We start from the raw sequence: 26,933 nt of genomic DNA on the forward strand, positions 1-26,933 counted from the left end.
ATGGTATCACGATTCCTTAAAGGGTTAGACCGTCTCTACCCGCAGGTGCGGCCTCCTGCTCCGACATGGGATCTTAACCTGGTCCTCGCCCAGCTCATGGGCCCACCCTTCGAGCCCCTTGCTACGTGCTCTCTCCTCCATCTTACCTGTAAGACGGCCTTCCTCGTGGCGATCACATCCGCCAGACGGGTCTCAGAGCTCCGCGCCCTGACGGCGGGTCCCCCATATACCGTCTTTCACGGGGACAAGGTGCAGCTCCGACCACACCCGGCCTTCCTCCCCAAGGTGGTGTCGGCCTTCCATCTCAACCAGGAGATCTTCCTCCCGGTCTTCTTCCCGAAGCCGCATGCCTCGCCTCGGGAACAGCAGCTACATACCCTCGACGTCCGCCGAGCTCTCGCGTTCTACATCGACCGCACAAAGCCTTTTCGCCGTTCGTCCCAGCTGTTTGTAGCAATAGCTGACCGCATGAAAGGCGAGCCAGTTTCCTCGCAGCGGATTTCTTCCTGGGTGACGTCCTGCATCAGAACGTGTTACGAGCTTGCTCGCGTTCCCCCGTGCCGACTCACCGCACACTCGACGAGGGCACACGCCTCATCGGCCGCTTTCCTGGCCCATGTCCCCATCCAGGACATCTGTAGAGTGGCCACCTGGTCTTCAGTCCATACCTTCACTTCCCACTACGCGTTGGTGCACCAGTCTCGAGACGACGCAGCCTTCGGCTCTGCGGTATTACACTCCGCCACGTCTCATTCCGACCCCACCGCCTAGGTAAGGCTTGGGAATCACCTACATGGAATGGATAGGAGCAATCACTCGAAGAAGAAAAGACGGTTACTCACCTGTAGTAACTGGTGTTCTTCGAGAGGTGTTGCTCCTATCCATTCCAATCCCGCCCTCCTTCCCCACTGTCGGAATAGCCGGCAAGAAGGAACTGAGGAGCGGACGGGCCGGCTGGGGTATATATCCGCCGCCATGGCGGCGCCACTCCAGGGGGCGCCAGCCGGCCCGCCGGATTTGCTAGGCTAAAAATGTTCCGAAGAGCCGTGCACGCGCGGCGCGCACACCTACATGGAATGGATAGGAGCAACACATCTCGAAGAACACCAGTTACTACAGGTGAGTAACCGTCTTTTATACCATTTAGTTTGAGGATACCCCCTCCTTTTCTTGGTTCCCTCTCTCTTGAGAAGCTATTTAGAACAGAAATTCACTCTCTTTTACTAAAGGAAGCAATAGAGGAGGTATTAGTAAATCTCAAATCTTGGCTTTGTCTCTCATTATTTACTAGCCCCAAAAACAAATGGAGTTGTACCTGTTTAATTTTCTTAGATCCAAGATCGGATGTACATCTGGAAGTTTCGGTTCAAAATGTTGACTCTTGAATCCATCATCACTTCTTTGATATTGAGAGATATATATAGGGGGAGAGGGAGACTCTCTCTCTCTCTCTCAAGGATGTTTATTTCCATATTTCGATACAGCCATCAGAAGATACTTTCAGTTCTCCCTAGGGCAGGACCATTTTCAATACAAAGATGGTGGAATGTACAAACTTTTTGTACACCATCATTTTAAAGGCTAGAATAATGAACTACAAACATGGGCTAGGTACACACTACAGCTTATGTTGGTTTAAGTTATGTCGCTCAGATGTGTGAGTAAGCCACCCCACTGTGCAACGTAAATTACACCAACCTAAGTGCTGGTGTGGACAGGGCTATATCTCCCACGGACATAGCTACCACTTCTTGCAAGGACTGGAGTAATTAAGTTGACACGAGAGCTCTCTCCTGTTGGCTTAGAGCGTCTGCACTTGTAAGCTCTTTAGTGTAGCCATAGCCATAGTGTATATACATCTATATATACATAATGTTCATAAATGTCCACACTGCCACAAATGTGCAAACAAGTGAAATTAAAACATGGTGAGGAGGAACCCCACAACATTTTTTTTAATGTGGTTATCCATCTTTTTGTCATACTTTCTCATAACGTTTGAGTCTGATTAATAGCTTCAAAATCTGGTTATGTTCTTACAGGAAATTGAGAAAAGGAGAAGAATAGAAGAAGCATACAAAAATGCCATGACGGAACTTAAGAAAAAGTGCCATTTTGGAGGGCCAGACTATGAGGTATGAATTAAGCTTATTTCTTTTCTTGCTTAGTATTTTCACAGATTAAATCCTTTCCTGACTTAACTTGTATCCTTCACTGAAGTGATTTTTTGTGCAAGTATCAAAACATTAAACCAGGTGATTTTCCTTGTAATTGATATCTGCTTTTATCAGTATTTATTAAATACATACTCTGCAACAGGGAAACTTGTAGGAAGGGTTTCAATCCAGACATTTGTAGCAAATGAGGGAAAGGAGATAAGATGCATCTGAGTATACTTAGTGAGACTGTCAAACATTTTTCTGTCTGAAAGATTCTACTTGTTACGAGCAACACCTAAGATAAGATTTTTGAGTTTTTGTAAGTTTGCTTCATACATTTCAAAGCACTTTGTGTATAGTTAGTTTGACACTCTCACCCCACCCTCCCATAATCAGTTTTTCCTGTTCAGATTGGACAACTATTAAGTTGCGCAGAATAATATACCATAGTTTCATCCAGTTAGAATTAGTTTTCTTGAGCTCTTCTAAACAGCAGTTTGCCAAATATCTCTAGCCATGTCAGCTGACTGAATCACAGGAAAGGAAAATTACTTTTAACTTAACAAGCTGCAGCAGATTCCAGCACAACATTGGTTGAACTTTTTGTCTCAGATATTGTTGTATTGTTCTGTATTTATGAGCCATGGTGGCTTTTACTATCCAGTGACACCAAATAATGGCGCTCAAAGGGCTTTTGTGTTTACAGCATTACTATATGAAACAGTCTTCTGATTTTGTAAACTGGTAACTTTTTGCTTAAATTCAATGAGTTTCTTTCTTCAAGCTGGATGGTTGATCTCCAAATGGCCCACCTCTTAATGACTGTAAGCATGTCCAAAAATCCTTTGCTAGTTTCCTTCAACTCCTTTGAAGTATCAGGGTGGCTGGCAAGCATTCTGTATACATTTTGGTCTAAGTTTGTCAGAGAGAAAAGTCAGGCTGCAAGTGGCCAATCCATAGAAAAAGGACGAAAGGGTGGGTGGATGGAGCCATCCTACTCCGTTGAATAGGGCAGGAAGATAATCCAGTTAATTCCCCTTGAAGGAAAAGCTGGAGAGCAAAAAGCAGCAACAGGCCATCTGCATGTTCAGCAGGCATGATTTTGTGTTTGTGTTCAGTTCACAGTTTTGAATTTATTTCCACTCTGCTCCTGTCTTCTGACCCTCCAATTAGTACCTTGTCCTGTCCTAGAACTCCCTCATTTTGAGACTGGTTAGCATGATTCCATGATCCTCTCCTATGTGTCCCCCAATCCATCATCTCCTGGGCCATTATCACTGTGTCCCCAATCTCTTTGCTCCCCTCCCCCATCTCAGCCCAGCAGCTGGAGTTAAAAGGTGAGATTGTTTCTAAATATTTATATTTATAAACAGTGCTCTTTATATATGTTTTTTTTTAAATACCTCTTTATTTCTTTACACTTCTAACCACTTCCAAAAATAGTGGCTGTCACTTCTTAGCAAGACTTACAAACAAAAATGAATTTTGAATTTCTGACCCAGGCCATTTTAGAAAAATGATTGTGTACAAATAGATTTAAAAAAAAAATCAGACTGCCCACAAAGACTCTTCACTGGGATGAGAAGTAGCACACACAATATCAAGATGTTCCTGTTACTAAATTAGCTGGAGATGCCTTGAAAACTATGATTATAACAGAATTAGCTTCAACATAATAATAATCCATATTTTAGAGGGGAATGGTTTCTCTATAGTAAATCTGTAAAATAAAAATTCATATGTTAAACCACAGAGTCCATTACATGGATTCATGCAAAAACAAAGTAAAGTTGGAGTCTTCGTGAACAGCCATTTAAAAAAATAAAACTGCTTTTTATTGTGTAATGTTAAAACTGACAAACTAATAAAAGAACTTTTAGAGTTGATAGGCCATCTGTTCTTTCAAGAGTCTACATATAGCAGGGGTCCAAGATTTTACACATCATATTGTATGTGTTTATAATGGGGTGAATTAAGGAAGAACAGACTGGTCTTAAAAGGCCAGTGTTACGATCATGGTTTTTTTTTAAATATATACATTTATTAGTAACAACACTTTAAGTGATCAAGCTTAGAGGAACTTTAAGATCAAACTTAAGCTTTATCATGCTGTTCTTTACTTTTTGTATTTTTCTCTGCATGGACAATGAACATATTTTAGTTGTATTTCAGGCACGAAAGGCTGACAACACAGCTTAATATTTCAGTCCTGGTAACGAAATGATAATTTAAATTACATTTTATGCTGGGCTTTGCAAAAGAATTTATGGAAACATTTTTGTCACAAACTTTGTAAAAGAGTTCTCAAATAATAAAGTGTGTGTGTGTGGTATGTAAAACCTAAATTTTAGGCCAAATTTCACCTGATTTGTTTTTCAAGTGTGAATTTCCTGGCTTTTGTTGACTTGTGTTACAACTCTTAAATTATAGGTCTTTAAATGCATTGAGTGGAGTATTATCTTATTTTACCAAGTAGTGCTTTATTTTGAATTTTACTCTTAATTTTGTTAAACTCAACTAATGGTGAAAAGACTCTCTGTTATGAAAAATGGCTTTTGTGTAATAGGTTTATAACTTTATATTTGTTACGTGTTTCATCTGCAAATGAATTAGGACTTTTTTACTCTGATAAAGAAATGCAATTTATCAAATTGGCTAACTTTCATTTTTTAAATTAAACTCCGTTTTCTGAAGTGTAGCATTCACGTTTGCTCCATTTTCTTTAACTGTTTGTTTTTCTATGTTTTGGTTTAGGAGGGTCCTAATAGTCTGATTAATGAAGAGGAATTTTTTGATGCTGTTGAAGCTGCTCTTGACAGACAAGATAAAATAGAAGAACAGGTATTGATAGTACAAAATGTTTTAAGAGGCAATTATGTTCCTACCTTTAAAAAATACCATACTTCAATCTAGGATCTTTGTCTGTCTTTATGGTCCAAATTCTCTCCTGGGATACATTCACAGAACTCATGTTAACGTTGGTAGGAATTTGCTCACAGGAATTTGCTCACAGGAAGTCTGACCGTTAGAATTTGTATAGTAAAATATTATGTATTTATAGCACTTGGGAGTCCTTGTTATGGACAAGGACCCCATTGTGTTGGGCATTGTACAAACAGAACAAAAAGAGAGTTCTTCAAGTGCTTGCTCATGTCGATTCCATTCTAGGTGTGTGTGCACCTACGTGTGTGGCTGTCAGAGATTTTTGCCTTAGCAGTACCTGTAGGGCTGGCTGTAGTGCCCTCTAGAGTGCCACATTCATGCTGTGGTATATCAGGCACTGCTGACCAGTGCCCTCTGAGTTCCTTCTTACTGTTTGTAGTGGTCAGTCAGAGTGCCTCTCTTGCTTGTCAAGAGCTAGCAATTTCTTCCATTGGACTTTGGGCCTTTGTTTGATTGTAGTTAGTGTTAAGGGGTTGTTAAGACCATAGTTAGCTTATAGTTGAGGTCCCAGTGGGGACTTTGCCTAAAACGGGGCATGCCCTACCTCCTGGGTTTAAGCCCTGCTCGGTCTGTGACAGGCCTATGCCTGTGAGTGACCCCCACGACAGTTGCCTTAAGTACTTGGGGGAATCGCACATCAAGGAATGTTGCTGGATTTGTAAGAACTTTCAGCATCGCACTCGGAAGGAGAGGGACATTTGCCTCAGGGCCCTCCTGATGGAGTCCCCTCTCCGCCTGACTTCTGAGCCCTCTATGCAGGCTGCACCAAGTACTTGGGCTTCCGTGTCAGTGGGCCGGCGCTGAAGAAGGCGGCAAAGAAGCGCTCACCAGCGCTGAGCAAGAAGGCCCCAGGATCATCCGGCAGAAGGACCAGGCCTGTGTACCAGCCTTCTCCAGAGCAACGCGAGCATGCCTCTGTGGCTGGGGCTCTTAGCCCTCTTAAAGGTCTGTCACTGACTCTGGTGAGCGGTACAGAACCCACCCCCCTGCCTGCACCATCGTCACTCCAGGCACAGAGAGGGCACAGTTCTTCACCTGCTCCAATGACATCTCTGGTGCCACAGGGCCAGGCTAAGGCTCCCACAGAGGGCAAGCCAGCTGTTAAGACCCCTCCGGGGGCGGAGGAGCACAGTAGGTTGCCGGACAAGCAATCCTGTGGCAGGTCGCAGCCACGCCGCCAATTGCCCAAACTCTCCCTCTGGTCGTCGAGACATTATTCCCCAATGCGGGGTCAGCGCTCCCCATATTATGATGAACTCCGCCCCCTCACTGATCCTCATCTAGACGTCTGTCTTGGTCGCTGGCACCATGGGACCACACCCCCTCGTGTTACCAGTCTCCCTGACACCCGTTCCCCCCAATGCAGATTTCCCCGGCACCAAGACCGTCCTCCTCGGAATAGCCACCCATCACTTACACCTGGTCAACGCTCACCGGTAGCCATGACCAAGCAAATGCAGGTGTCGTCAGCTCCTCCCTGGTCACCAGAGAGTGGTTCCTCTTGCGCGGAGGCCCAGCTCAGCCCATCGCCCTGGTCTCTGCAATGGGTTTGGACACTGGAAACTGCTCTGCCATCCATGGCAACGCAGTGGCAGCAAGGCTAGTGGCCAACAGAAGGCCATACTGAGGAGCATGGAGCATTCCGGTGATGACGATGCCCCCTTCGCAGCACGTATCAGTGGCCGTGCCAGAGCAAAGTTCGATGGCCTCACCGGCACCAGGCCCAGTACTGGAAGCTGGCTCCGAGGTCAGGGTGGAGGATCCAGTGCCCACCTCCAAACCTCCCTCTCCAGTGGCTGCTGAGCCCTCAGCACCTCCACCAGTGGCCATGGCTGTCACCTCTTCCCCAGATGAGGCGCTCATGGGACCTTCCAGGGCCTGCCCTCCGGATGACTTTAAAAAACACCAAGCCCTTCTCAGGCGGGTGGCCAAGAACTTGGAGCTGGAAGTGCAGGAGATGGTGGAGCAGGAGGGGACACTTTTCAATGTCCTTCGGGTTCCACGCCGACCCAGATTGCCCTACCTGTACACGATGGTGTCCTCTATGGAAGTCCCCATTCTCCATCCCACCTTGAGATGGGCCGAGAAAAAGTACTTTGTGCCAGCCAAAAGTTTTGAGTACTTGTATACCCATCCTCCCCCAGGCTCGCTGGTGGTGTCGGCAGCCAACAAGAAGGACAAGCAGGTCCCCGCCGCTTCTACCCCCAAGAACAAAGAAGCCAAGAAACTTGATTTATTTGTTTAAAAATTGTATTCAACAGCCAGCTTACAATTCTGGGTGGCAAACCATCAGGCCCTGATAGGCCGATACAATTTTGACCTCTTGGACAGCCTCCAGAAGTTCCAGGACTCTCTTCCTCAGGGTCAGGCTCAGGAGTTTGGTATCCTGGTAAAGGAAGGGACTGTGGCAGCCAGATGCTCCCTGTAAATGGCATGGGACGTGGCGGACTCAGCAGTGAGGGTGGTCACATCGGCAGTGGTTATGCAACGCAGCTTCTGGCTCCAAACGCAAACCTTTCCCAGGAGATGCTCAATTCAGGACCTCCTCTTTGATGAAGTTGGGCTCTTCTCTGATCAAAAAAAAAAAAAAAAAAACAGATGCCAGACTACACAGGTTGAAGGACGTGAAGGCTACCCTTCACTCACTGGGCATGCATACCCCGCAGTCTGCCAGAAAGCGATTCTGGCCTCCACCACCACTGAGGCCTTGGCAAGCCTGGCAGGAATCTACAAAGAAAAAGGTTACCAGGTTTAGCCCTTGCCACCCTTCCTCCTCTTGCTCGCCAGCCTAGACCTACTAAGCACACGGGGGGGACAAAAGTGATTGTTTTGAGCGTGCGCTCGAGAGCGATACTCCAGTCAGCCAGCCAGATCCTGCCCATCCTTTCCTCAACCACCTTTCTCCCTACCACTTGGCCTGTTGTGGGTTACCTCGGTCCTAGACATAGTAGCTTGGGATTATACCCTGCAGTTTGTGGATACCTCTCCTTCCCACCCCCCTGCTTCCTCATCCCTCTTCAGGGACCCCTCTCATGAGAAACTCTGTTCAGGAGGTGGACAAGCTCCTGCAGTTGGGGGCTGTGGAAGTGGTTCCACGGGACATGGAAGGAAGAGGATTCTACTCCCGATACTTCCTAATCCTGAAGGCCAAGGGAGGGCCTCAGACTGATCCTGGAACTGCATGGCCTCAACAAGTCTCTCAAGAAGTTGAAGTTCCGCATGGTCTTCCTGGCCTCCATTTTCCCTCCCTGGATCCAGGGAGCTGGTATGCTGCTCTCAACTTAAAGGACGCTTACTTCCATGTCTCCATATTCCCATGACACAGACGGTTCCTGCATTTCACAGTGACTGGGCACCACTTCCAGTTCACAGCACTGGCCTTTGGCCTGTCCTCAGCCCTTAGGGTGTTCACAAAATGCATTGCACCAGTAGCGGCTTACCTCAGATGTTGGGGTGTGGTCCAGATCTTTCTGTATCTTGATGACTGGCTCATCAAGAGCAGGTCTCTGGATCAGGTGCAGAGAAGCTTCAATCTGGTACACTCCACCTGCAACGACCTGGGCCTGTTAATAAACACAGAAAAGTCCACATTAACGCCAGTCCAGCACATAGAGTTTATAGGAGTGGTTCTCGATTCCACACGAGACAGGGCCTTCATTCCGAAAGCACGCTTTCAGGCCATGGTGGATCTCATTGTCCATATGAGGAGACATTAGATCACCATGGCCCACATTTGCCTGCGGCTGATGGGCCACATGGCAGTGTGCACGTACGTGGTCAGGCACACCCAGCTTCATCTGTGACCATGGCTAACAATAGTCTACGTTCCCAGCAGGCACCCCCGGGATCAAGTGGTCACAGTGCTGGACCGCGTCCTCTCATCCTTGAACTATTGGCTAGACCCCCAAGTCAGTGCTGCGGGGAGTTCACTTTGTGTCCCCATGACCGTCGATCACCCTGATCTCGGATGCATCAGACCTGGTCTGGGGAGCCCACCTGGGTGAGCGCAGCACCCAAGGTCACTGGATGCAGCACAACTTAGCTCTTCATATCAGCGTCAGGGCAGTGCACCTGGCCTGTCAGGCATTTTTGCCCCACCTAGAAGGCAAGGTTGTACAGGTCCTCATGGACAACATGGCTGTGATGTATTGCATCAACATTACATCAGGTCATTGGCTGTGTGTCAGGAAGCGCTCAGCCTCTGGGACCTTTGCATGCAGAATGCCATCCACCTGATTGCCACACAGTCACCTAGAACCAGGAACATCCTGACAGATCACCTCAGCAAGGCCCTCTCCTCTCGCCATGAGTGGTCCCTCCATCCGGAGGTGGTCAACCTGATCTTTCAATGGTGGGGGACTCCCCAGATGGACCTGTTTGCGTCCAGGCAGAACAGGAAGTGCTCATTCTCATTGCTCTAGTGTGGCCTCGCCAGCACTCGTTTAGCATGCTGCTGAGTCTTTCGGTGGCCGACCCACTGCAGTTACCTCTCTGTCTGGATCTATCCCAGAACCATGGCAATCTGCTGCAACTGAACCTGGCGTCGCTGCACCTGACGATGTGGCTGCTCCGTGGCTGTGCACAGATGAACCAGAGTGCTCTGTGGTGGTCCAACAGGTCCTGCTGGGCAGCAAGAAGCCTTCCACCAGTGCTACCTATATGGCCAAGTGGAAGCGCTTCGCATGTTGGGCCTTAGACAAGTGCATTCGTTCTGAGGAGGCCTCGTTGCAAGACATCCTGGACTACTTGCTGCATCTAAAGCTCCAGGGCTTGTCTCTGTCTTTGGTCAAGATGCACCTGGTGGCAATTTCTGCAATCCACCCTCCGCTTCAGGGCAGGTCATTCGCCTATACCATGACAGTGTGGTTCCTCAGAGGTCTAGAGTGCCTTTACCCATGCGTCCAAGACCTGGTCTCCCCGTGGGACCTGAATTTGATGCTGTCGAAGCTTATTGGCCCTCCTTTTGAACCCCTAGCTTCCCGCTCCTTTCCTAGAAGGTGTCCTTTTTGGTTGCTATAACATCAGCACAGCGAGTGTCCGAGATCAGGGTGCTCGAGTCGGAGCTGCCCTATATGGTCTTCTACAAGCTGTGCCTGCATCCGGCTTTTCTGCCCAAGGTTGTTTCCCAGTTCCACACGGGCCAGGATATTTACTTACCAGTCCTCTGTCCGAAGCCTTGCATCAGATGAGGAGTGCAGGTTGCATATGCTGGACATCAGACGGATGTTGACCCTCTACATCAATAGAATGTGGCCGTTCTGTAAGTCAACGCAGTTTTTTGTTTGCTGTCACAGACCAGATGAAGGGCTGCCCTGTGTCAGCCCAGAGAATTTCATCTTGGATCACGGCATGCATCCACTACTGCTACGGGCTGGGGAAAGTGCCCCTGCCAGTGACTCTGATGGCTCATTCCACTAGAGTGCAGGCATTTTCATCGGCCTTCCTGGCACAGATGCTGATCCAAGAAATCTGTCAGGCCGCTACATAAATCTGTCCGTCCATACATTCACATCACACTATGCACTGACTCAGCAGATGCAAGACAACACTGGCTTTGGCAGAGTTGTACTACACACTGCATAACGGTGAACTCCGAGCCACATCCACTGATATTGCGTGCGAGTCATCTAGAATGGAATCAACATGAGCAAGCACTCAGAGAACTAAAAACTGCTACCTACTTTTTGTAACTGTTCTTTGAGATGTTACTCATGTCCATTCCATTACCCTTCCTCCTGCTCCTCTTTCGGAGTTGTCAGAAAGAAGGAACTAAGAGGGCATGGGCTGGCGGCGCCTGATATACTGCAGCATGAGCTACAGCCGGCACTACAGGTACTGCTAAAGCAAAAATCTCCAGCCGCGCACATGGGCGCGTGCACACCTAGAATGGCATGGACATGAACAACACATCTTGAAGAACAACAGACGCCTACCTTTCGTAACAAGACACCTGCTTGTTACGAAAGGTAGGTAACCGTTTTTTCTAGACAAAAAAATCTGAGGTTCAACAAGTGTTATACCAATATAATAAAAACCAGCAGGATCTTATTAAGAGGGATAAGGCAAAGATGCCACATTTATTGTAAATATAATAGTAAAGCAAAAGATAAAAGCAAACAACGTTGTTTTACTACTTATTTCTATCACTACTTATTCCTTACACACACACATTTTGAAGGACATATATATAAATTTCATTCACACAATCATTCATTCAGGTTCTGTATAGGTGTTATAGTTACCAGCGTAGACGTTGCTCATGCCAAGTTACTGGCCAGGTATCTTGGTCATGAGGATGGAGCCGAGTCTGTGTCAGATGCACCTGATGCTCCTGGAGTCTGGCAGCAGAACCATAGACTCAAAGACCTCAGTTTTTGGAGTTCATTCTTATAGGAATTAATTCCTATGTTAGTCTATGGGAACCGTTTCATCCTGCAGTTGCTGGCTCAATCAGCAGATGGCACATTCCTGGTGGCTCCACACTGTCTAAAGTGGCACATTCCTTCCAGGTGTTTGGGGTGGATCCCAGTTTACCCTCCGGGGGTTGTCTGGTGGTCCACTTGACGCATTCTTCGGCCGATGGATCCTTTCTAGCCTGGCACCTCCCTAACCATTCACGTACTTTAAGCATTCATCAACATATATTTCATATCTTAGGCAGAGTCAATTAACGGCTTAAGGCTCACAGCAGGGGCGGTAACGTAGTGTCCACTTCAAGAACAGAGTCAATTAACTTGGTTGTAAGTTTTACATAGTAATAGAGTATCTTTCACAGGACAGATACAATCAATGTTTTCTGCAGACAGGAGCTTACAAGTTTTAACAGAAGAACTAAAAGATTTTTGTACTTGGTGAAACTGGGGGGGTCACTGTCACTTGGGGGAATCACTGTTAGTACCTTCTTTAATATCCCTACATAATGACAAGTGCAGAGTCCTGCACTTAGGATGGAAGAATCCTATGCACAGCTACAGGCTGGGGACCAACTGGCTAAGCAGCAGTTTTCCAGAAAAGGAACTGGGGATTATAGTGGACGAGAAGCTGGATATAAGTTAATAGTGTGCCCTTGTTGCCAAAAAGGCTAATGGCATATTGGGCTGCATTACTAGGAGTATTGCCAGCAAATTGAGGGAAGTGATTATTCCCCTCTATTTGGCACTGATGAAGCTACATCTGAAGTACTGAGTGTTTGGAACCCCCCCCCCCCCTACAGAAAGTATGTGGACAAATTGGAGAGAGTCCAGCGGAGGGCAACGAAAATGATCAGGGGGTTGGGGCACATGACTTATGAAGAGAGGCTGAGGGAACTGGTCTTATTTAGTCTGCAGAAGAGAAGAGTGTTGGGGGGATTTGATAGCAGTATTCAACTACTTGAAGAGGGATTCCAAAGAGGATGAAGCTAGGCTGTTCTCAGCGGTGGCAGATGACAGAACAAGGACCAATGGTCTCAAATTGCCATGGAGAGGTCTAGGTTGTATATTAGGAAAACTTATTTCACTAGGAGGGTGGTGAAGCACTGGAATGGGTTACGGAGCGGGGTGGTGGAATCTCCATCCTTAGAGGTTTTTAAGGCCCAGCTTGACAAAGCCCTGGCTGGGATGATTTAGTTGGGGTTGGTCCTGCTTTGCGATGGGGGTTAGGCTAGATGACCTCCTGAGGTCTCTTCCAACCCTAATCTTCTATGATTCTATGATCTCGAAGAACAACAGTTACAAAAGGTAGGTAACCATTTTTTCCTACTCCAAAGAGTCTGCAGTCTAAGTAGTAACTTACTAATTCTTCGAATAGTGTCCCTTTTGATGCTCCACTTCAGGCGCACGTAAAGATTGGATGATTTCTAGCTAGCAGTGTCCATTCAGCCCACACACGCACCCTATGCCTCCTTGTGGCACACACCGAGGCTATCTAGGGGTATGTGGGCAACCTGCCTGCAGTTCCTTCTCTCCCATCTCTGCCTGAGACAGAACCCTAGTGTGTCAGCCTAGAGCATACTTGGACTTCTCTTTTTCTCAGTTAATTTATAGTTGTAGGTCAGTATTTAGTATAGTTAGTTTTAGATGAGTGTGAGGGGTTGAATCACAGAACCCCCCATGGGAGCTGCCACCTGATGTGCCAAGACTACTTCTACCCCTGCCTTCCCTGCCAGTTCGGGGCCCCAGTACCCTGTCTTGCTGAGCCAGACACTCCCATCTGCTCCAACACAGACCCAGGGTCTGAATTACTTGCCCCAAAGCTGCAGGTTTACCTGAAAGCAGCTAACAAGTGTTCCTGTCTTTAACATTCAGATGCCCAACTCCCAATGGGGTCTAAACACAAATAAATCCGTTTTACCGTGTATAAAGCTTATACAGGGTAAACTCATAAATTGTTCGCCCTCTATAACACTGATAGAGAGATGTACCCAGTTGTTTTCTCCCCCAGGTATTAATACATACTCTGAGTTAACTAATAAGTAAAAAGTGATTTTATTAAATACAGAAAGTAGGATTTAAGTGGTTCCAAGTAGTAACAGACAGAACAAAGTAAGTCACGAAGCAAAATAAAATAAAACGCGCAAATCTATGTCTAATCAAACTGAATACAGATAATCTCACCCTCAGAGATGCTTCAGTAAGTTTTTTCCTCAGACTGGACACCTTCCAGGCCTGGGCACAATTCTTTCCCCTGGTACAGCTCTTGTTCCAGATCAGGTGGTAGCTAGGGGATTCTTCATCCTGTGGACACAGTCACTCCCATTTACGGATTTTTGGGGAAGTGGAGCCAGCAGGTGGAGGGTTTTGTCTCTTCGACTCCATTACAGCCAGTTCATGTTTCTGGGCCTCCCTCTGGGCCTCCATAGCCCTCTTGTGAGCAGTTTCCTCTGCCTCCATAGCTTTCTTGTGGGTTTATACAGGGTAAAAGGGATTTATTTGGGTTTATTAGGTGACCTCCCTACTGATCATAGGCTTTTCTCCAAGACCACGAATGACTCCCTGCACATTTTGAAGGACTCCATGGCTACCCTACCTTTCTTAGGCATTTACACACCAATGAGCAAGAAGCTTTTTAGTAGGTCAGGCTGTCCAGAGGTCATGCCCTGCTCAGTTCTTAGGATACCATAGACCCGTGGAACTCCCCAGAAAGAGAGAGGTTGCAGGGCAAGAGGGCTATTCAGCGGCCCTCCACAACCACTCACGTGTCAGTTTTGATGGACTGGTCAAGAAGTGAAATTCTCCCCTCCTCCTTCGCACCCCCGCCCCTCGGATTTACAATTGCACCCTTTAGCCCACCTCCCTCCCTTTGGGGACCATGTCCATTTCCACTCAGCTTGGGAGCAGATCACCATGGATCAGTGGGTCTTGGAGGTCATAACACCAGGCTATACCATCCAGTTTGTGTCTCTCTCTCTCTCTCTCTCTCTCTTCCACCCCCATTCTCCTTTCCTCTTCAGGGACCCCTCTCCTGAGCTGCTTCTAAGGCAAGAGGTGGACTCTCTCCTCCAACTAGGAGCAATAGAACCAATCCCTTCCCTTTAGCAGGGTCAAGGAGTTCTACTCAAAATACTTTCTAGTGCCACTATAGGATATAGGTTGGAGGCCATCTTAGATCTGAGACAGTTAGAACAGTTAAACAAATTCGTGAAGCCTCAAAAGTTGAGGATGGTGACTCTAGCAAGTATAATTGCCCACATCAACACCCTCTCAGTTCAGGGCAGATGGACAGCCCATGAAATCAGTTTTGATATCCACTTGTTGAAGCTCAGAGCAGTCAGGAATTCTTGTTTCCATTTCTTGCCCCTCATCAGGGGCAGAGTGATCAGGGTCATGATGGACAGTATGTCCTTCATGGTTTTACATCAACAAGCAGGAAGGAACAATATCCTCTTTGTGCACTGAAGTTATAAATATATAGCTATATATACTGGAACTGGTGCATAGCCCACCATATCCATATTTCAGTGTTGCACCTCTCAGGCATCCAGAACACCACAGCCAATGCTCTCAGCAGATACTTTTCCCACAACTATGAGTGGTAGCTGGACACTCAGGTTCTTCTTCGAGTGCTTGCTCATATCGATTCCAATTAGGTGTGCGTGCGCCACGTGCACGCTTGTCGGAAGATTTTTACCCTAGCAACACTCGGTGGGTCGGCTGGGCGCCCCCTGGAGTGGTGACGCCATGGCGCCGGATATATACCCCTGCCGACCCAACCGCCACTCAGTTCCTTCTTACCGCCCGTGACGGTCGTTGGAACTGTGGAGCGCGGCTTTGCTGATCTCCACATCCCTAGCTACTCGTAGTTCTATACTGCTAATTGTCGTAGTTCGAGTTTGGTAGTTATAGTTAGTATTAGTTGTTGTATTTATAGTTAGTGTATATAGTTAAAAGGGGGGATCGGGGATTAGCCCCTTTCCCCCGCCCCGGTACGGGCCCATGCCCAAGGCAGCGGGGTTCAAACCGTGCTCGGCGTGCCAAGAGCTGATGCCAATAGGGGATCCCCACGACTCCTGCCTCAAGTGCCTAGGGGAATCCCACCTTACAGATAAGTGCCGCATTTGCAAGTCCTTTAAACCAAGGACGAAGAAGGAGCGGGACTTTAGATTGAAGCAGCTCCTCATGGAGTTGGCACTTAGTCCTGCAGCGTCGGTACCGAGTGCCCAACAGACTGCTTCGGTAAGGAGCGCCCCTTCGGCCCCGGATCACTCCGGTACCGAGAAGGAGCCCCGGCACCGACATCTGTTCGGCACCGCTCCCTGTCCCCGAGACCCAGGAAGCAACATAGCGCTCCAACTGCTGCAGCTCAACAGAAGGAGTGCTCTTCGAAGACGGCTCGCCCGGCACTGTCCTCTGCCACAGCACCGTCAGTCGTGGCACCGCCAGTTGCGACTCCACTGAGCTCGGCACCGTCGATTCCGGTCCCACAAGGGCCGTTGAGTCTGGTGCCTGACAGCTCCCCGGCTCATGCTGTGGTTGAGCTTGCCCTGCCTGCTACACCGGAGACCTTCTCCACGGCACAGGAGCTCATTGCCATGACGGAGTTGTCACGGCCTCAACCCCCGGCACCGCCGGTGCGGGTTATTCAATCTGTCAGGAAACCAGCCCTGGTAAGGCCACCTTCCGTTGCCCCAACAGAGTCGTCGTTCAAGATCACGATCTCGCAGACGCTCTCGATCACACCGCTCCCAGCGCCGCTCACAGTCCCGGTACCGCTCTCCATCGCGGTACCGGTCGCACTCACGGCACCGGTCGACATCTCGGTCGCCGACCAGGTACTCCCGGTACCAATCCGACTCTCGGCACCATGTTTCCCGCAGTCGCTCTAGACAAGGGGACTCGAGATACCGGTCGACCTCCCGGCACTGCTACGGTAGAAAGTCCCGGTCTCGCTCGCGGTACTGTTATGGCTCACGGTACCGCTCTCCGCTACCGACCCAGGAGCACACATCCAGATCTGTGGCACCCCCCCAGGATCTCTCGGCACCGCCGTGGCCTTCCAGACACACATTGGTGTCCTCTCAGGCTGGTAGTGCATCCTGCCAGCAGGAACATGACTCTGACATCCCCAGCCAAGGACCTCATCACTGGTCCTTCTGGACACCGTGGGCATACCACCAATCCCAAGGAGCTCCACCAGTGGCTCCACGATCGGTCCCATCAGAACACCGGGCACCAGAGGCGACGCTAAGCCATCCTCCACCTACGGACACGGATGAGGCTCCGATCCCAACTGCGGACACCCAGACTCCACCTGACACAGAGGACGTTCCGTAAGCACAGGAACCCCCACAGGAACCCTTGGTCCCGGGCCTCTCCTCTTCCTCCTCACCTGATGAGGCGGTGGCGGGAACATCCTCCTCAGGCCCTCCACCGATTGATCTCAGAGCCCATCAGGACCTCCTGCGGCGAGTGGCTCTGAATATGAACCTACAAGTGGAGGAGGTCCCTGAAGTAGAGGACCCTGTTGTGGATATCCTCTCGGCAGATGCACCCACTAGAGTGGCCCTGCCATTTATCCGCACCATACAATCCAATGCGGATACCATCTGGCAGTCCCCGGCCTCAATTCCACCTACAGCAAGGGGGGGGGGGGTGAGAGGAAATATATGGTCCCCTCAAAGGGGTACGAATACCTCTACATTCATCCACCTCCTTGCTCTTTAGTGGTCCAATTGGTGAATGAACAGGAGCGTCATGGCCAACACGCCCCGGCTCCTAAGTCAAAGGAGGCTAGGTGCATGGACCTCCTAGGCCGTAAAATATATTCTGCCGTGGGCCTCCAACTTAGGGTGGCAAACCAACAAGCCCTCCTAAGTCGGTATAACTTTAACACGTGGGTCTCCGTGGGGAAGTTCACAGAGCTTCTTCCGCAGGAGTCCCGCCAGGAGTTTACCGCTCTCCTCGAGGAGGGTAAAAAGGTGGCGAGAACCTCCCTCCAGGCTTCTCTGGATGCAGCAGACTCAGCAACCAGAACCTTGGTGTCAGGAGTGACGATGAGGCGCATCTCCTGGCTCCAAGTATCAGGCCTTCCCCCTGAATTGCAGCAAACCATTCAGGATTTGCCCTTCGAAGGCCAAAGCCTGTTTTCAGATAAGACTGACCCCAGACTGCAAAGTCTAAAAGATAATCGCGTTATAATGCGCTCGTTGGGTATGCACACACCAGTGACCCAACGCAGGACCTTCCGGCCACAGCCACACCGGCCTTACGCCCCGTCTAGACCGCGTCAGGACTTTAGCAGAAGGCAATCATCAAAGGCAGTCTGGCCCTCAAGGAGGCCAAAATCAGGCGCCCCCTAAACCACCAGCAGGGCCCAAGCAAAACTTTTGATGGGACACCCGAGGGCAACCCACCAGTTACTTTCCCGGATCCTTTTCTTCCGTTTCTCAACCGTCTTTCTCATTTCCTCCCTGCCTGGTCCCAGCTCACTTCCGACCGCTGGGTCCTGCGCACGGTGGAATTGGGATACCACCTCCAGTTTGTTTCAACCCCACCTTCCCACCCTCCCCTCCCGTCCCTCTTCAGGGACCCCTCTCATGAGCAATTCCTCTTGCAAGAGGTCCAGTCGCTCCTAGCTCTAGGAGCCATAGAGGAGGTACCAAAAGACATGAGGGGCAAGGGGTTTTACTCCCGTTACTTCCTAATCCCCAAGGCAAAGGGAGGTCTGCGACCCATCTTAGACCTGCGAGAACTCAACAAATTCATGATAAAGCTGAAGTTCCGCATGGTAACCCTGGGGACCGTTATTCCCTCCCTGGATCCGGGAGACTGGTATGCCGCCCTCGATATGAAGGACGCATATTTCCACGTCGCAATTTACCTGCCGCACAGACGGTATCTCCATTTTGTGGTCGGCCTTCAACATTTTCAGTTTACTGCACTCCCGTTTGGCCTTTCTACAGCTCCGCGTGTGTTCACGAAATGCATGGCCATAGTCGCCGCCTCCCTCCGCCATCGTCGGGTACACGTGTACCCGTACCTCGACGATTGGCTCATTCGAGGGACTTCCCAGTCGCAAGTGTCGCAGCACTTGCTCATAGTCAAAGACCTCTTCGGGAGCCTCGGCCTCATGATCAATGCAGAGAAGTCTACTCTTAACACCCACACAGAGTCTAGACTTCATCGGAGCGACTCTGGACTCCAATCTGGCCAGAGCCTGCCTCCCACAGTAGCGTTTTCAAGTGATGGCTTCCATTATTCGAGGTCTCCAAACCTTCCCGACAGCGTCGGTATGCAACTGCCTCAGCCTGGTAGGGCACATGGCCTCCTGCACCTTCGTAACCAAGCACGCGAGGCTACACCTCCGCCCCATTCAAATTTGGCTAGCTTCAATATACAGGCCGCGCAGAGACAGCCTGGGCTCCGTACTCACCATTCCCCAGGAGGTCCTGGACTCCCTAACCTGGTGGTTGAACCCCATTATAGTTTGCACGGGGATGCCATTCCACCCACCGCAACCCTCGATGGCTCTAACCACGGACGCATCATCTCTGGGTGCGGGAGCTGAGGGCGGTCCGTCTAGCATGCCAAGTGTTTCGAGACCATCTCCAAGGCCGTTGTGTATCAGTATTTACGGACAACACAACGGCCATGTTTTACATAAACAAGCAGGGCAGAGCTTGCTCCTCTCCCCTTTGTCGAGAAGCTGTTAGCCTCTGGGACTTTTGTATAGCCCACTCGATCGACTTGGTAGTGTGCTTTCTTCCTGGAGTCCAGAACACTCTGGCGGATCACCTCAGCAGATCCTTCCTGTCTCACGAGTGGCCGATCCGCCCGGACGTCATCCATTCGGTTTTCCGGAAGTGGGGGTTCCCCACGTCAACATCTTTGCCTCCCGAGAGAACAGGAAATGCCAGGTGTTCTGCTCATTCCAGGGACGCTCCCCGGGCTCCCTCTCGGATGCATTCCTGATTCCGTGGAAGAGGCACCTATTCTATGTCTTCCCACCATTCCCGCTCGTCCACAGAGTCCTTAAGCTCCACAGGGACAGCGCCCGCATGATCCTGATTGCTCCAGTGTGGCCGAGGCAGCACTGGTACACCATGTTGTTGGACCTTGCAGTGGCAGACCCGATTCCTCTGCCACTGTGGCCCGATCTGATAACACAGAACTTCAGCAGGCTTCACCATCCGGACCTGCAGTCTCTTCATCTCACAGCGTGGCTGCTGCATGGTTGAGCCAATCTGAGTTGCGTTGTTCTGCCTCGGTCCAGCAGGTGCTCTTGGGCAGTACGAAGCCTTCCACTAGGATGACATATCTGGCCAAGTGGAAGCGTTTCTCCTGCTGGTGCACCCAGCGTAACTTAATGCCCACGCAGGTGCCTGTTCCTGCTATTCTGGACTACCTCTGGTCCCTGAAAGAACAGAGCCTAGCGGTCTCGTCTATAAAGGTCCATCTGGCAGCCATCTCCGCCTTCCACCCAGGGGAAAATGGCCGATCGATCTTCTCTCACCCCATAGTCTCAAGGTTCCTCAAGGGCTTAGAACGTTTGTATCCTCAAGTCAGACGACCGACTCCTACCTGGGATCTTAACCTGGTCTTAGCCAGGCTTATGGGTGCCCCTTTCAAACCGCTGGCCACCTGCTCGCTACTGTACCTTTCCTGGAAAACAGCCTTCCTCATCGCTATTACTTCGGCGCGACGAGTATCTGAGCTTCGGGCCTTGACAGCTAATCCCCCGTATACGGTATTCCATAAGGATAAGGTACAGCTGCGACCACACCCCTCCTTCCTCCCTAAGGTGGTGTCTGCCTTTCATGTCAATCAAGACATCTTCCTCCCAGTCTTTTTCCCGAAGCCGCACACATCGCGACGGGAACAACAGCTGCACACCCTAGACGTTCGCAGGGCTCTTGTTTTCTATATCAAGAGAACAAAACCCTTCTGAAGGTCACCTCAGCTTTTTGTAGCTGTGGCAGATCGGATGAAAGGCCTACCGGTCTCATCCCAACGAATTTCATCTTGGGTGACGTCCTGCATCCGTACATGCTATGATTTGGCTCATGTTCCGGCGAGCCACCTCACCGCCCATTCTACTCGGGCTCAGGCTTCATCTGCCGCCTTCCTGGCCCATGTTCCCATCCAGGATATATGTCGAGCAGCTACTTGGTCATCGGTTCACACCTTTGCCTCGCATTACGCACTGGTTCAACAGTCCAGAGATGATGCAGCATTTGGCTCCGCAGTCTTGCATTCTGCAACATCTCACTCCGACCCCACCGCCTAGGTAAGGCTTGGGAGTCACCTAATTGGAATCGATATGAGCAAGCACTCGAAGAAGAAAAGACGGTTACTCACCTTTGTAACTGTTGTTCTTCGAGATGTGTTGCTCATATCCATTCCAAACCCGCCCTCCTTCCCCACTGTCGGAGTAACCGGCAAGAAGGAACTGAGGGCGGTTGGGTCGGCAGGGGTATATATCCGGTGCCATGGCGGCACCACTCCAGGGGCCACCCAGCCGACCCACCAAGTGTTGCTAGGGTAAAAATCTTCCGACAAGCATGCACGCGGCGCGCACACACCTAATTGGAATGGATATGAGCAACACATCTCGAAGAACAACAGTTACAAAGGTGAGTAACCGTCTTTTCTCTATGGCTTATTCTAGAGATGAGACTGCCAGAGATCAATCTTTTCACCACCTCCAAGAACAGGAAGTGTCCTCTTTTCTGTTCAAGACAGGTCTGGGTCACCACTCCCTGGAGGATGCCTGCCTTCTCCTGTAGAGGAAGAGCCTGTTCTGTGCCTTTCCCCCATGGCCATAATTCTAAGGGTATTGAACAAGATCAGGCAGGACAAGGCCATAGTCATCCTACCTGGCCGAGACAAGCTTGGTACCCTTAACTGCTTGTGTCCAACCATCAGTCGAGTTCCCAAACATTCCACATCTCCTGCCTCAGGATGCTGGTCACATGCTTCCCCCCAGTCTAGTAGTTCCAGGGCATGTTGCCTGGATGGTTCTCACAAATACAGGTTTCCAGCTCTACGGAAGTACACCAGGTGCTGTTAAACAGTAGAAAAACAGCATTCCGCACTACTTACCTGCAAATATGGAAGCGATTCATCTGTTGGGACAGTTGTTAATACCTCTGGCTGGAATCCATTCATGTTTCCCTCATCCTAGATTACCTGTTGGATCTGAAGACACCCAGCTTATCGATCATTTTGATCAAGACACACCTGCCCGCCATATCAGCCTTTCATCTTCCTGTCCTGGGACTTTCCATTTTTGCTTCCTGGATATAATCCAGATTTATTAAGGGTCTGAATAATTTCTTCCCCCACATTAGACACTCCATCCCGTCTTGAGACCTCAATCTGTTTCTCAACCATTTCACAAGACATCCATTTGTACCAATGGCAACCTGCTCCCTACTTCATTTATCTATGAAGATGGCCGCCTTAGTTGCATCACGTCGGCCCGTAAGGTCAGGAAGATTGGAGCCTTCATGGCCGATTACCTCCTTCACTTTTTTTTTAATAGTCTTTTTAGATCTGCATCCTAAGTTCCTACCAAAGGTTTCAATCAGATTTTCATCTTAACCAATCTATCCATCTACCAGTATATTTTCTGAAACCTCGTAGTTCTCAGCAAGTATCTTGTTTTCATATTCTGGACATTAGAAAGGCTTTTGTCTTCTACCTGGATAGGACTAAGCAGTTTAGGAGAGTACCTAGACTCTCTGCATCCTTCGCAGATAGATCTGAGGGGGCTCCTATTTCTGCTCAGACTTTTGAAATGGATATCGGGCTGTATCTCTACCTGTTGTGAGTCTGCAGGTGCTCAGCCCCCTCAGGGGTTAGAACACATTCAACCAGATTGCGGGCAACATTTGCTACATTTCTGAAGAACGTTCCATTATCTGAGACACACAGAGCCACTACTTGGATTTCAGACCATATGTTTTTAAAGTTGTATACCCTGCTTCATGATGTCAGATCTGATGTGACACTTGGCTCCACAGTACAGTCTTCAGTTCTGGATCCTGTTCTGAAACTCTTTCCTCCTTCTAGGAATAGTGCTCAGAAGTCACCTGAAGTGGAGTTACCCACAGGCACACTACTCAGAGGAGGAGGAAATGTCTGTCCCTATGGGTGCTTCACTATCCGCTCTCATTCCCCTCTGCTTCAGTTGTTCCCTAGGGGATGACTGAATAGAAAAGGACCTGAGGGCAATCTGTCCACTCACCTTTATATAGCCTCAGTGTCAGCCACGAGGAGATAGGGTGCATGTGTGAGTCGAATAGACACTGCTAACTAGAAATCTCCTATTGAAGGCTTGAGAGGTGCATGAAATGAAATGCAGCACACATACTGGGACACATCTCGAAGAACTACAGTTAGTGCATAGGGTGAGCAACACTTCCTTTTATATAACATTTTGTTTTTTAATTTTTTTATTTTTAAAACTAAATTAATTTGAGAAATTTGGGCACAGTGGAAACAGAAGTCCATTATCCACAGAACATGACAGCATAAATAGTGTTAACATGGGTCAATTTGTCTCCCCTATTATCTTTAAAGCAATTCTTAATAGACACAAGTAATTAAAAAATCCTATATAAAACTCACCTTTACTGTATTTACGTGAATAATCTACACAAATAAGTATATCCAATACACGATAAATATTAAATCTAATTGTTGTTGCCACCTGAAGTGTCTGTTACTATTTGTGACCTGTGAAACAGTGGAGACCATTTACTTGTTCCTCTTATATAGGTCCTGTCAGTTGTACCGCCACCTACTAAATACTCCACCAAACAGCTGTTATGTACTAATACTTTTAACCTGTTTCTCTTAGTCTCAGAGTGAAAAGGTCAGATCACACTGGCCAACATCATTACCTTCTGGTGAGGGATACTCTGCTGTGGGGACTCACAGATTCGTCCAAAAGGTGAGATGTTTCCCAGGATCTTTTCAGAGAGTACTTATTGTAAATAAAATCACTATTTCTATTCTGATACATTAGTCATACAGATTGGTGAGATCTAATTTGTAGATGTTTCTAGTAACTTTGAACACATTGCTCATTAGAATTGACATATCCAGGATTGGAGAAGACTTTTTCCTTGAAAAAAATCTTTTGAGTGTCTACTTTAGAATATTCCTGATATGTAGCAAGCTTGTCATATTTTATGAGATTAAGAAAAAATCATGCCAGAAACTTAATATTCTTAAATATGCTTTTTCTTAAATATAAAATCATTAAACTAGTTAAAAGAAAAAAAGCTAGTTTTTTTTGTTGTTTTTGTTTTGTTTTTTTAATCATGGTTGAGTTTGACCTTTTTCAATGTTACTGGAAACACTACTTCCCCCTCCCCCCCCGGGCCATGTTGGAGTATAATATATAATAGTTGCATGAAATTAGCTTTTGCTGCTGTGCTTGCTGCTTATGGTGCTTTTGTTTTCCTTTTCTTCATTATCTTGTGCTTGGAAGTTGGTACTGAAAGCTCTGTTGTGCCTTTGTTCTGATTACTTGATTTTTTCTTTGTCTATCTCTGGTAGCCCTATAGTCGCTCTTCCTCCATGTCTTCCATTGATCTAGTCAGTGCCTCTGATGATGTTCACAGATTCAGCACCCAGGTATCGTAAGAATATATAGAGTGGCTTTGTATGTCTTTTTGCTGTATTTCATCTTCTCTCTAACCTGGGTTCCCGTTGTTCCATAAATCACTTGTGCTTGTTTTTAGATGAGTTCAGATAAACACATACCAACGAATTCTCTATTCCTGTTACTGAAAGATTGTCTTTTTACATTCTGCTTTCATTCATATCACTCTTGCAAGGTCCTGAATCTGGGAAATAAGGAGGATTAATGTCTGCAGAAAAAATAAAAATGTGTGCAACTTCAAGATCCCACATTTCTGATGTAATAACTTAAAATAATAAAAGTGAAATAACACCTGGTCTGTGTGGGATGCAGATAAATTTGACTTTAAAATGAATGTAAATCATTTATTCTAAAAAGTGTTTAATTTCCCAGTCTTTTTCACATATTTTAGTTCATATATCTGTTACAATTACCATTAAGAAACTAAATCTCTCTACATTCCAACAGCACTGTTTGCACCTCTGAGACTTTCTGTTTGTAATTCAGCACTAAAAGCTTATTCTAGACTTTATTGGGCATGCACAGTTTGAGTTTGGAAACTTTTAAAAAAAAATATATTCTATTATACCTATTTGTGGCAAATTCAACAAGGCACGTAATACCAAAGCTAAATATACTTGTAGATCTGCATAAGCAAGCCAAACATTTTAATGGCCTCCTGGAAGTGTTCAATGGACAAGCTATTCAAAGAAGCAATGGAAAAAGCAGTCCTAAGATGATGATAACATACCTTTCTGACAATTAAGCAACCAGAAGGAGGACTGTAAGACTTCATAAAAAGGTGACAAATTGCTCTGTCAGATAGGCTAGTCTACAGCTTTTAACCATGGCCACTGTACAATTGCTCAATACACCTGTTTTAATAAACCCTACCAAGAGCCTCCAGGCCAAATTTTTAACCGTATTTAGGAATTGCTGTGCTCAGCATTGAAAAGCCTAATTGATTTAGGAGCCCGTTTCATTTCCAAAAGGGGTTTAGGCACTTCGGAACCAAAATCCCTTTAACAGTCAATGCCTAAATACCTTAACAATATAAGGGCTAAGGCCCAGATATTTTTAAACAGCTAAGATTGAAGGATCGGCTGTGGACCCATTTTGATGAGTGTCTAGAGGAATAGGAGGCTGTAAATTTTGGAAGAAAATTACTAGTGTCCATAAGCTTAAGAATTTTGAAAGATTAAAATAGTGAAGAACTTACTGAATTCCCAAACTTGCCATTCCTACAACTGGGTTTTCCCTCTGCTCTCCATGACTAGACGCAGAACCAAACCTGTTGATCGTCAAAAAGACAACTTGGCTCTTCTTCAGAATGTGCAAGCCAGTGAAAATACTTCCAAAACTGAAAAACAGCATATTATATGTGTGTATGTAATAAACTTTCCTTGAATAAATGTGTCTCTAGAGCATTGTAATAGTTTTCATTAAACTAAACTTGTTCATCTAATTAATAGACAGATTGGAATGACCAGTCTGGATATTCAGTGAAGAGAGATCACCATCAGGCATCAGATTTCTCACTCATTTCCAGGCTCCCTATTCCTACTTCTTCAGGCCTGGCTGGTGTCTGTATACACACCGGGGCAACACCACGTGGGCATAGTTGTCACACTTCCCCCATCTGTGATCATTTCCCTTCTTTGGTGGTTGGTGTAGGAGTCCCATTCTCAAGATCCCACCATCAATGTCTGTCATCACAGACGCTTCGGCAATAGACTGAGGAACTCACTTCAGGTCTCTCAGAACTCAGTCTTTGGTCTCCAGAAGAGTTCTTGCTACACATCAACATCAGGGAGTTCAGGGTGGTTTTCCTAGTCTGCAGTGCATTCCAACCCCACATGGAGGGCAAGTGCATGTCAGTTCTTACAGACAACACGAGAGCGATATTTTATATAAACAGGCAAGGTGTAGCAGCGCGTTCCTTTCACCTGTGCCAGGAAGTTCTTCACTTGTGGGAATTCTGCATAGCCCACTCAATCCACCTCAAAGCCTCCTATCTCTAGCAGTCACAGTACAAGCTAGTGGATCACCTCAGCAGATCCTTCTCCAACCACCAGGAGTGGTCCATCCATCCAGATGTCGTGAAAGGCGTCTTCTAGAAGTGGGGGACTCCCCGGATAGATCTATTGGCAGTGAAGGACAACAGGAAGTGTCTTCAGTTTTGCTCCTTCCTGGGTCACAGCCTGGGGTTGCTCTGACACCTTTCTCCTCCCTTGAATGGATCATCTCTTCTATGCATTCCCTCCCATCTCGCTCATACACAAGGTCTTCCTAAGGGTTAGAAGGGACACAAGGTCTCATCCTGATAGCCTCAGCCTGGCCATATAAGCACTGGTTCATCACCCTTCTAGAACTCTCGGTGGAAATGCCAATCCGCCCTGTCTCTGTTTCCAGACCTGATCTCCCAAGACCACAGCTGTCTACATCATCCGAACCTCGGGTCTCTTCATCTCGTGGCCTGGAAGCTCTATGGCTGAACCCTGCAGATGTAGCATGCTCTGGGACTGGTCTCAAGGTGCTTTTACAGAACAGAAAACTGTCTGCTAGAGCCACTTACCTGGCAAAGTGGAAAAGATTCTCAATCTGCCCATCACCTACACAGTCAACACTTCCGTTCATTTTAAATTACTTATACCACTTGAAACAACAAGGCCTAACCATGTCATCTATTAGGATCCATCTAGCTGCAATCTCGGCCTTTCAGCCATCGGTGAACGGCCATTCTGTTTTCTCAAACTTCATCTG

General features: G+C 47.8%; 1 protein-coding gene across 2 annotated transcripts in view; it reads left to right on the top strand.

The window, feature by feature from the left end:
- CERT1 (ceramide transporter 1) overlaps positions 1-26,933 on the top strand; it is a 158,217-nt gene that overhangs the window by 112,532 nt on the left and 18,752 nt on the right. Inside the window, exons 8-11 of one of the 2 annotated variants that reach the window (XM_045021585.1) lie at positions 2,043-2,135; positions 4,914-5,000; positions 23,382-23,474; positions 24,086-24,163. In XM_045021585.1, the coding sequence (XP_044877520.1) occupies positions 2,043-2,135; positions 4,914-5,000; positions 23,382-23,474; positions 24,086-24,163 (351 nt within the window). The remainder of the gene's footprint in view (positions 1-2,042; positions 2,136-4,913; positions 5,001-23,381; positions 23,475-24,085; positions 24,164-26,933) is intronic. The other variant, XM_045021586.1, reaches the window with a different exon arrangement.

This window comes from Mauremys mutica, chromosome 6 (genome assembly GCF_020497125.1).
Source record: "Mauremys mutica isolate MM-2020 ecotype Southern chromosome 6, ASM2049712v1, whole genome shotgun sequence".
Taxonomy (NCBI): Eukaryota; Metazoa; Chordata; order Testudines; family Geoemydidae; genus Mauremys; species Mauremys mutica.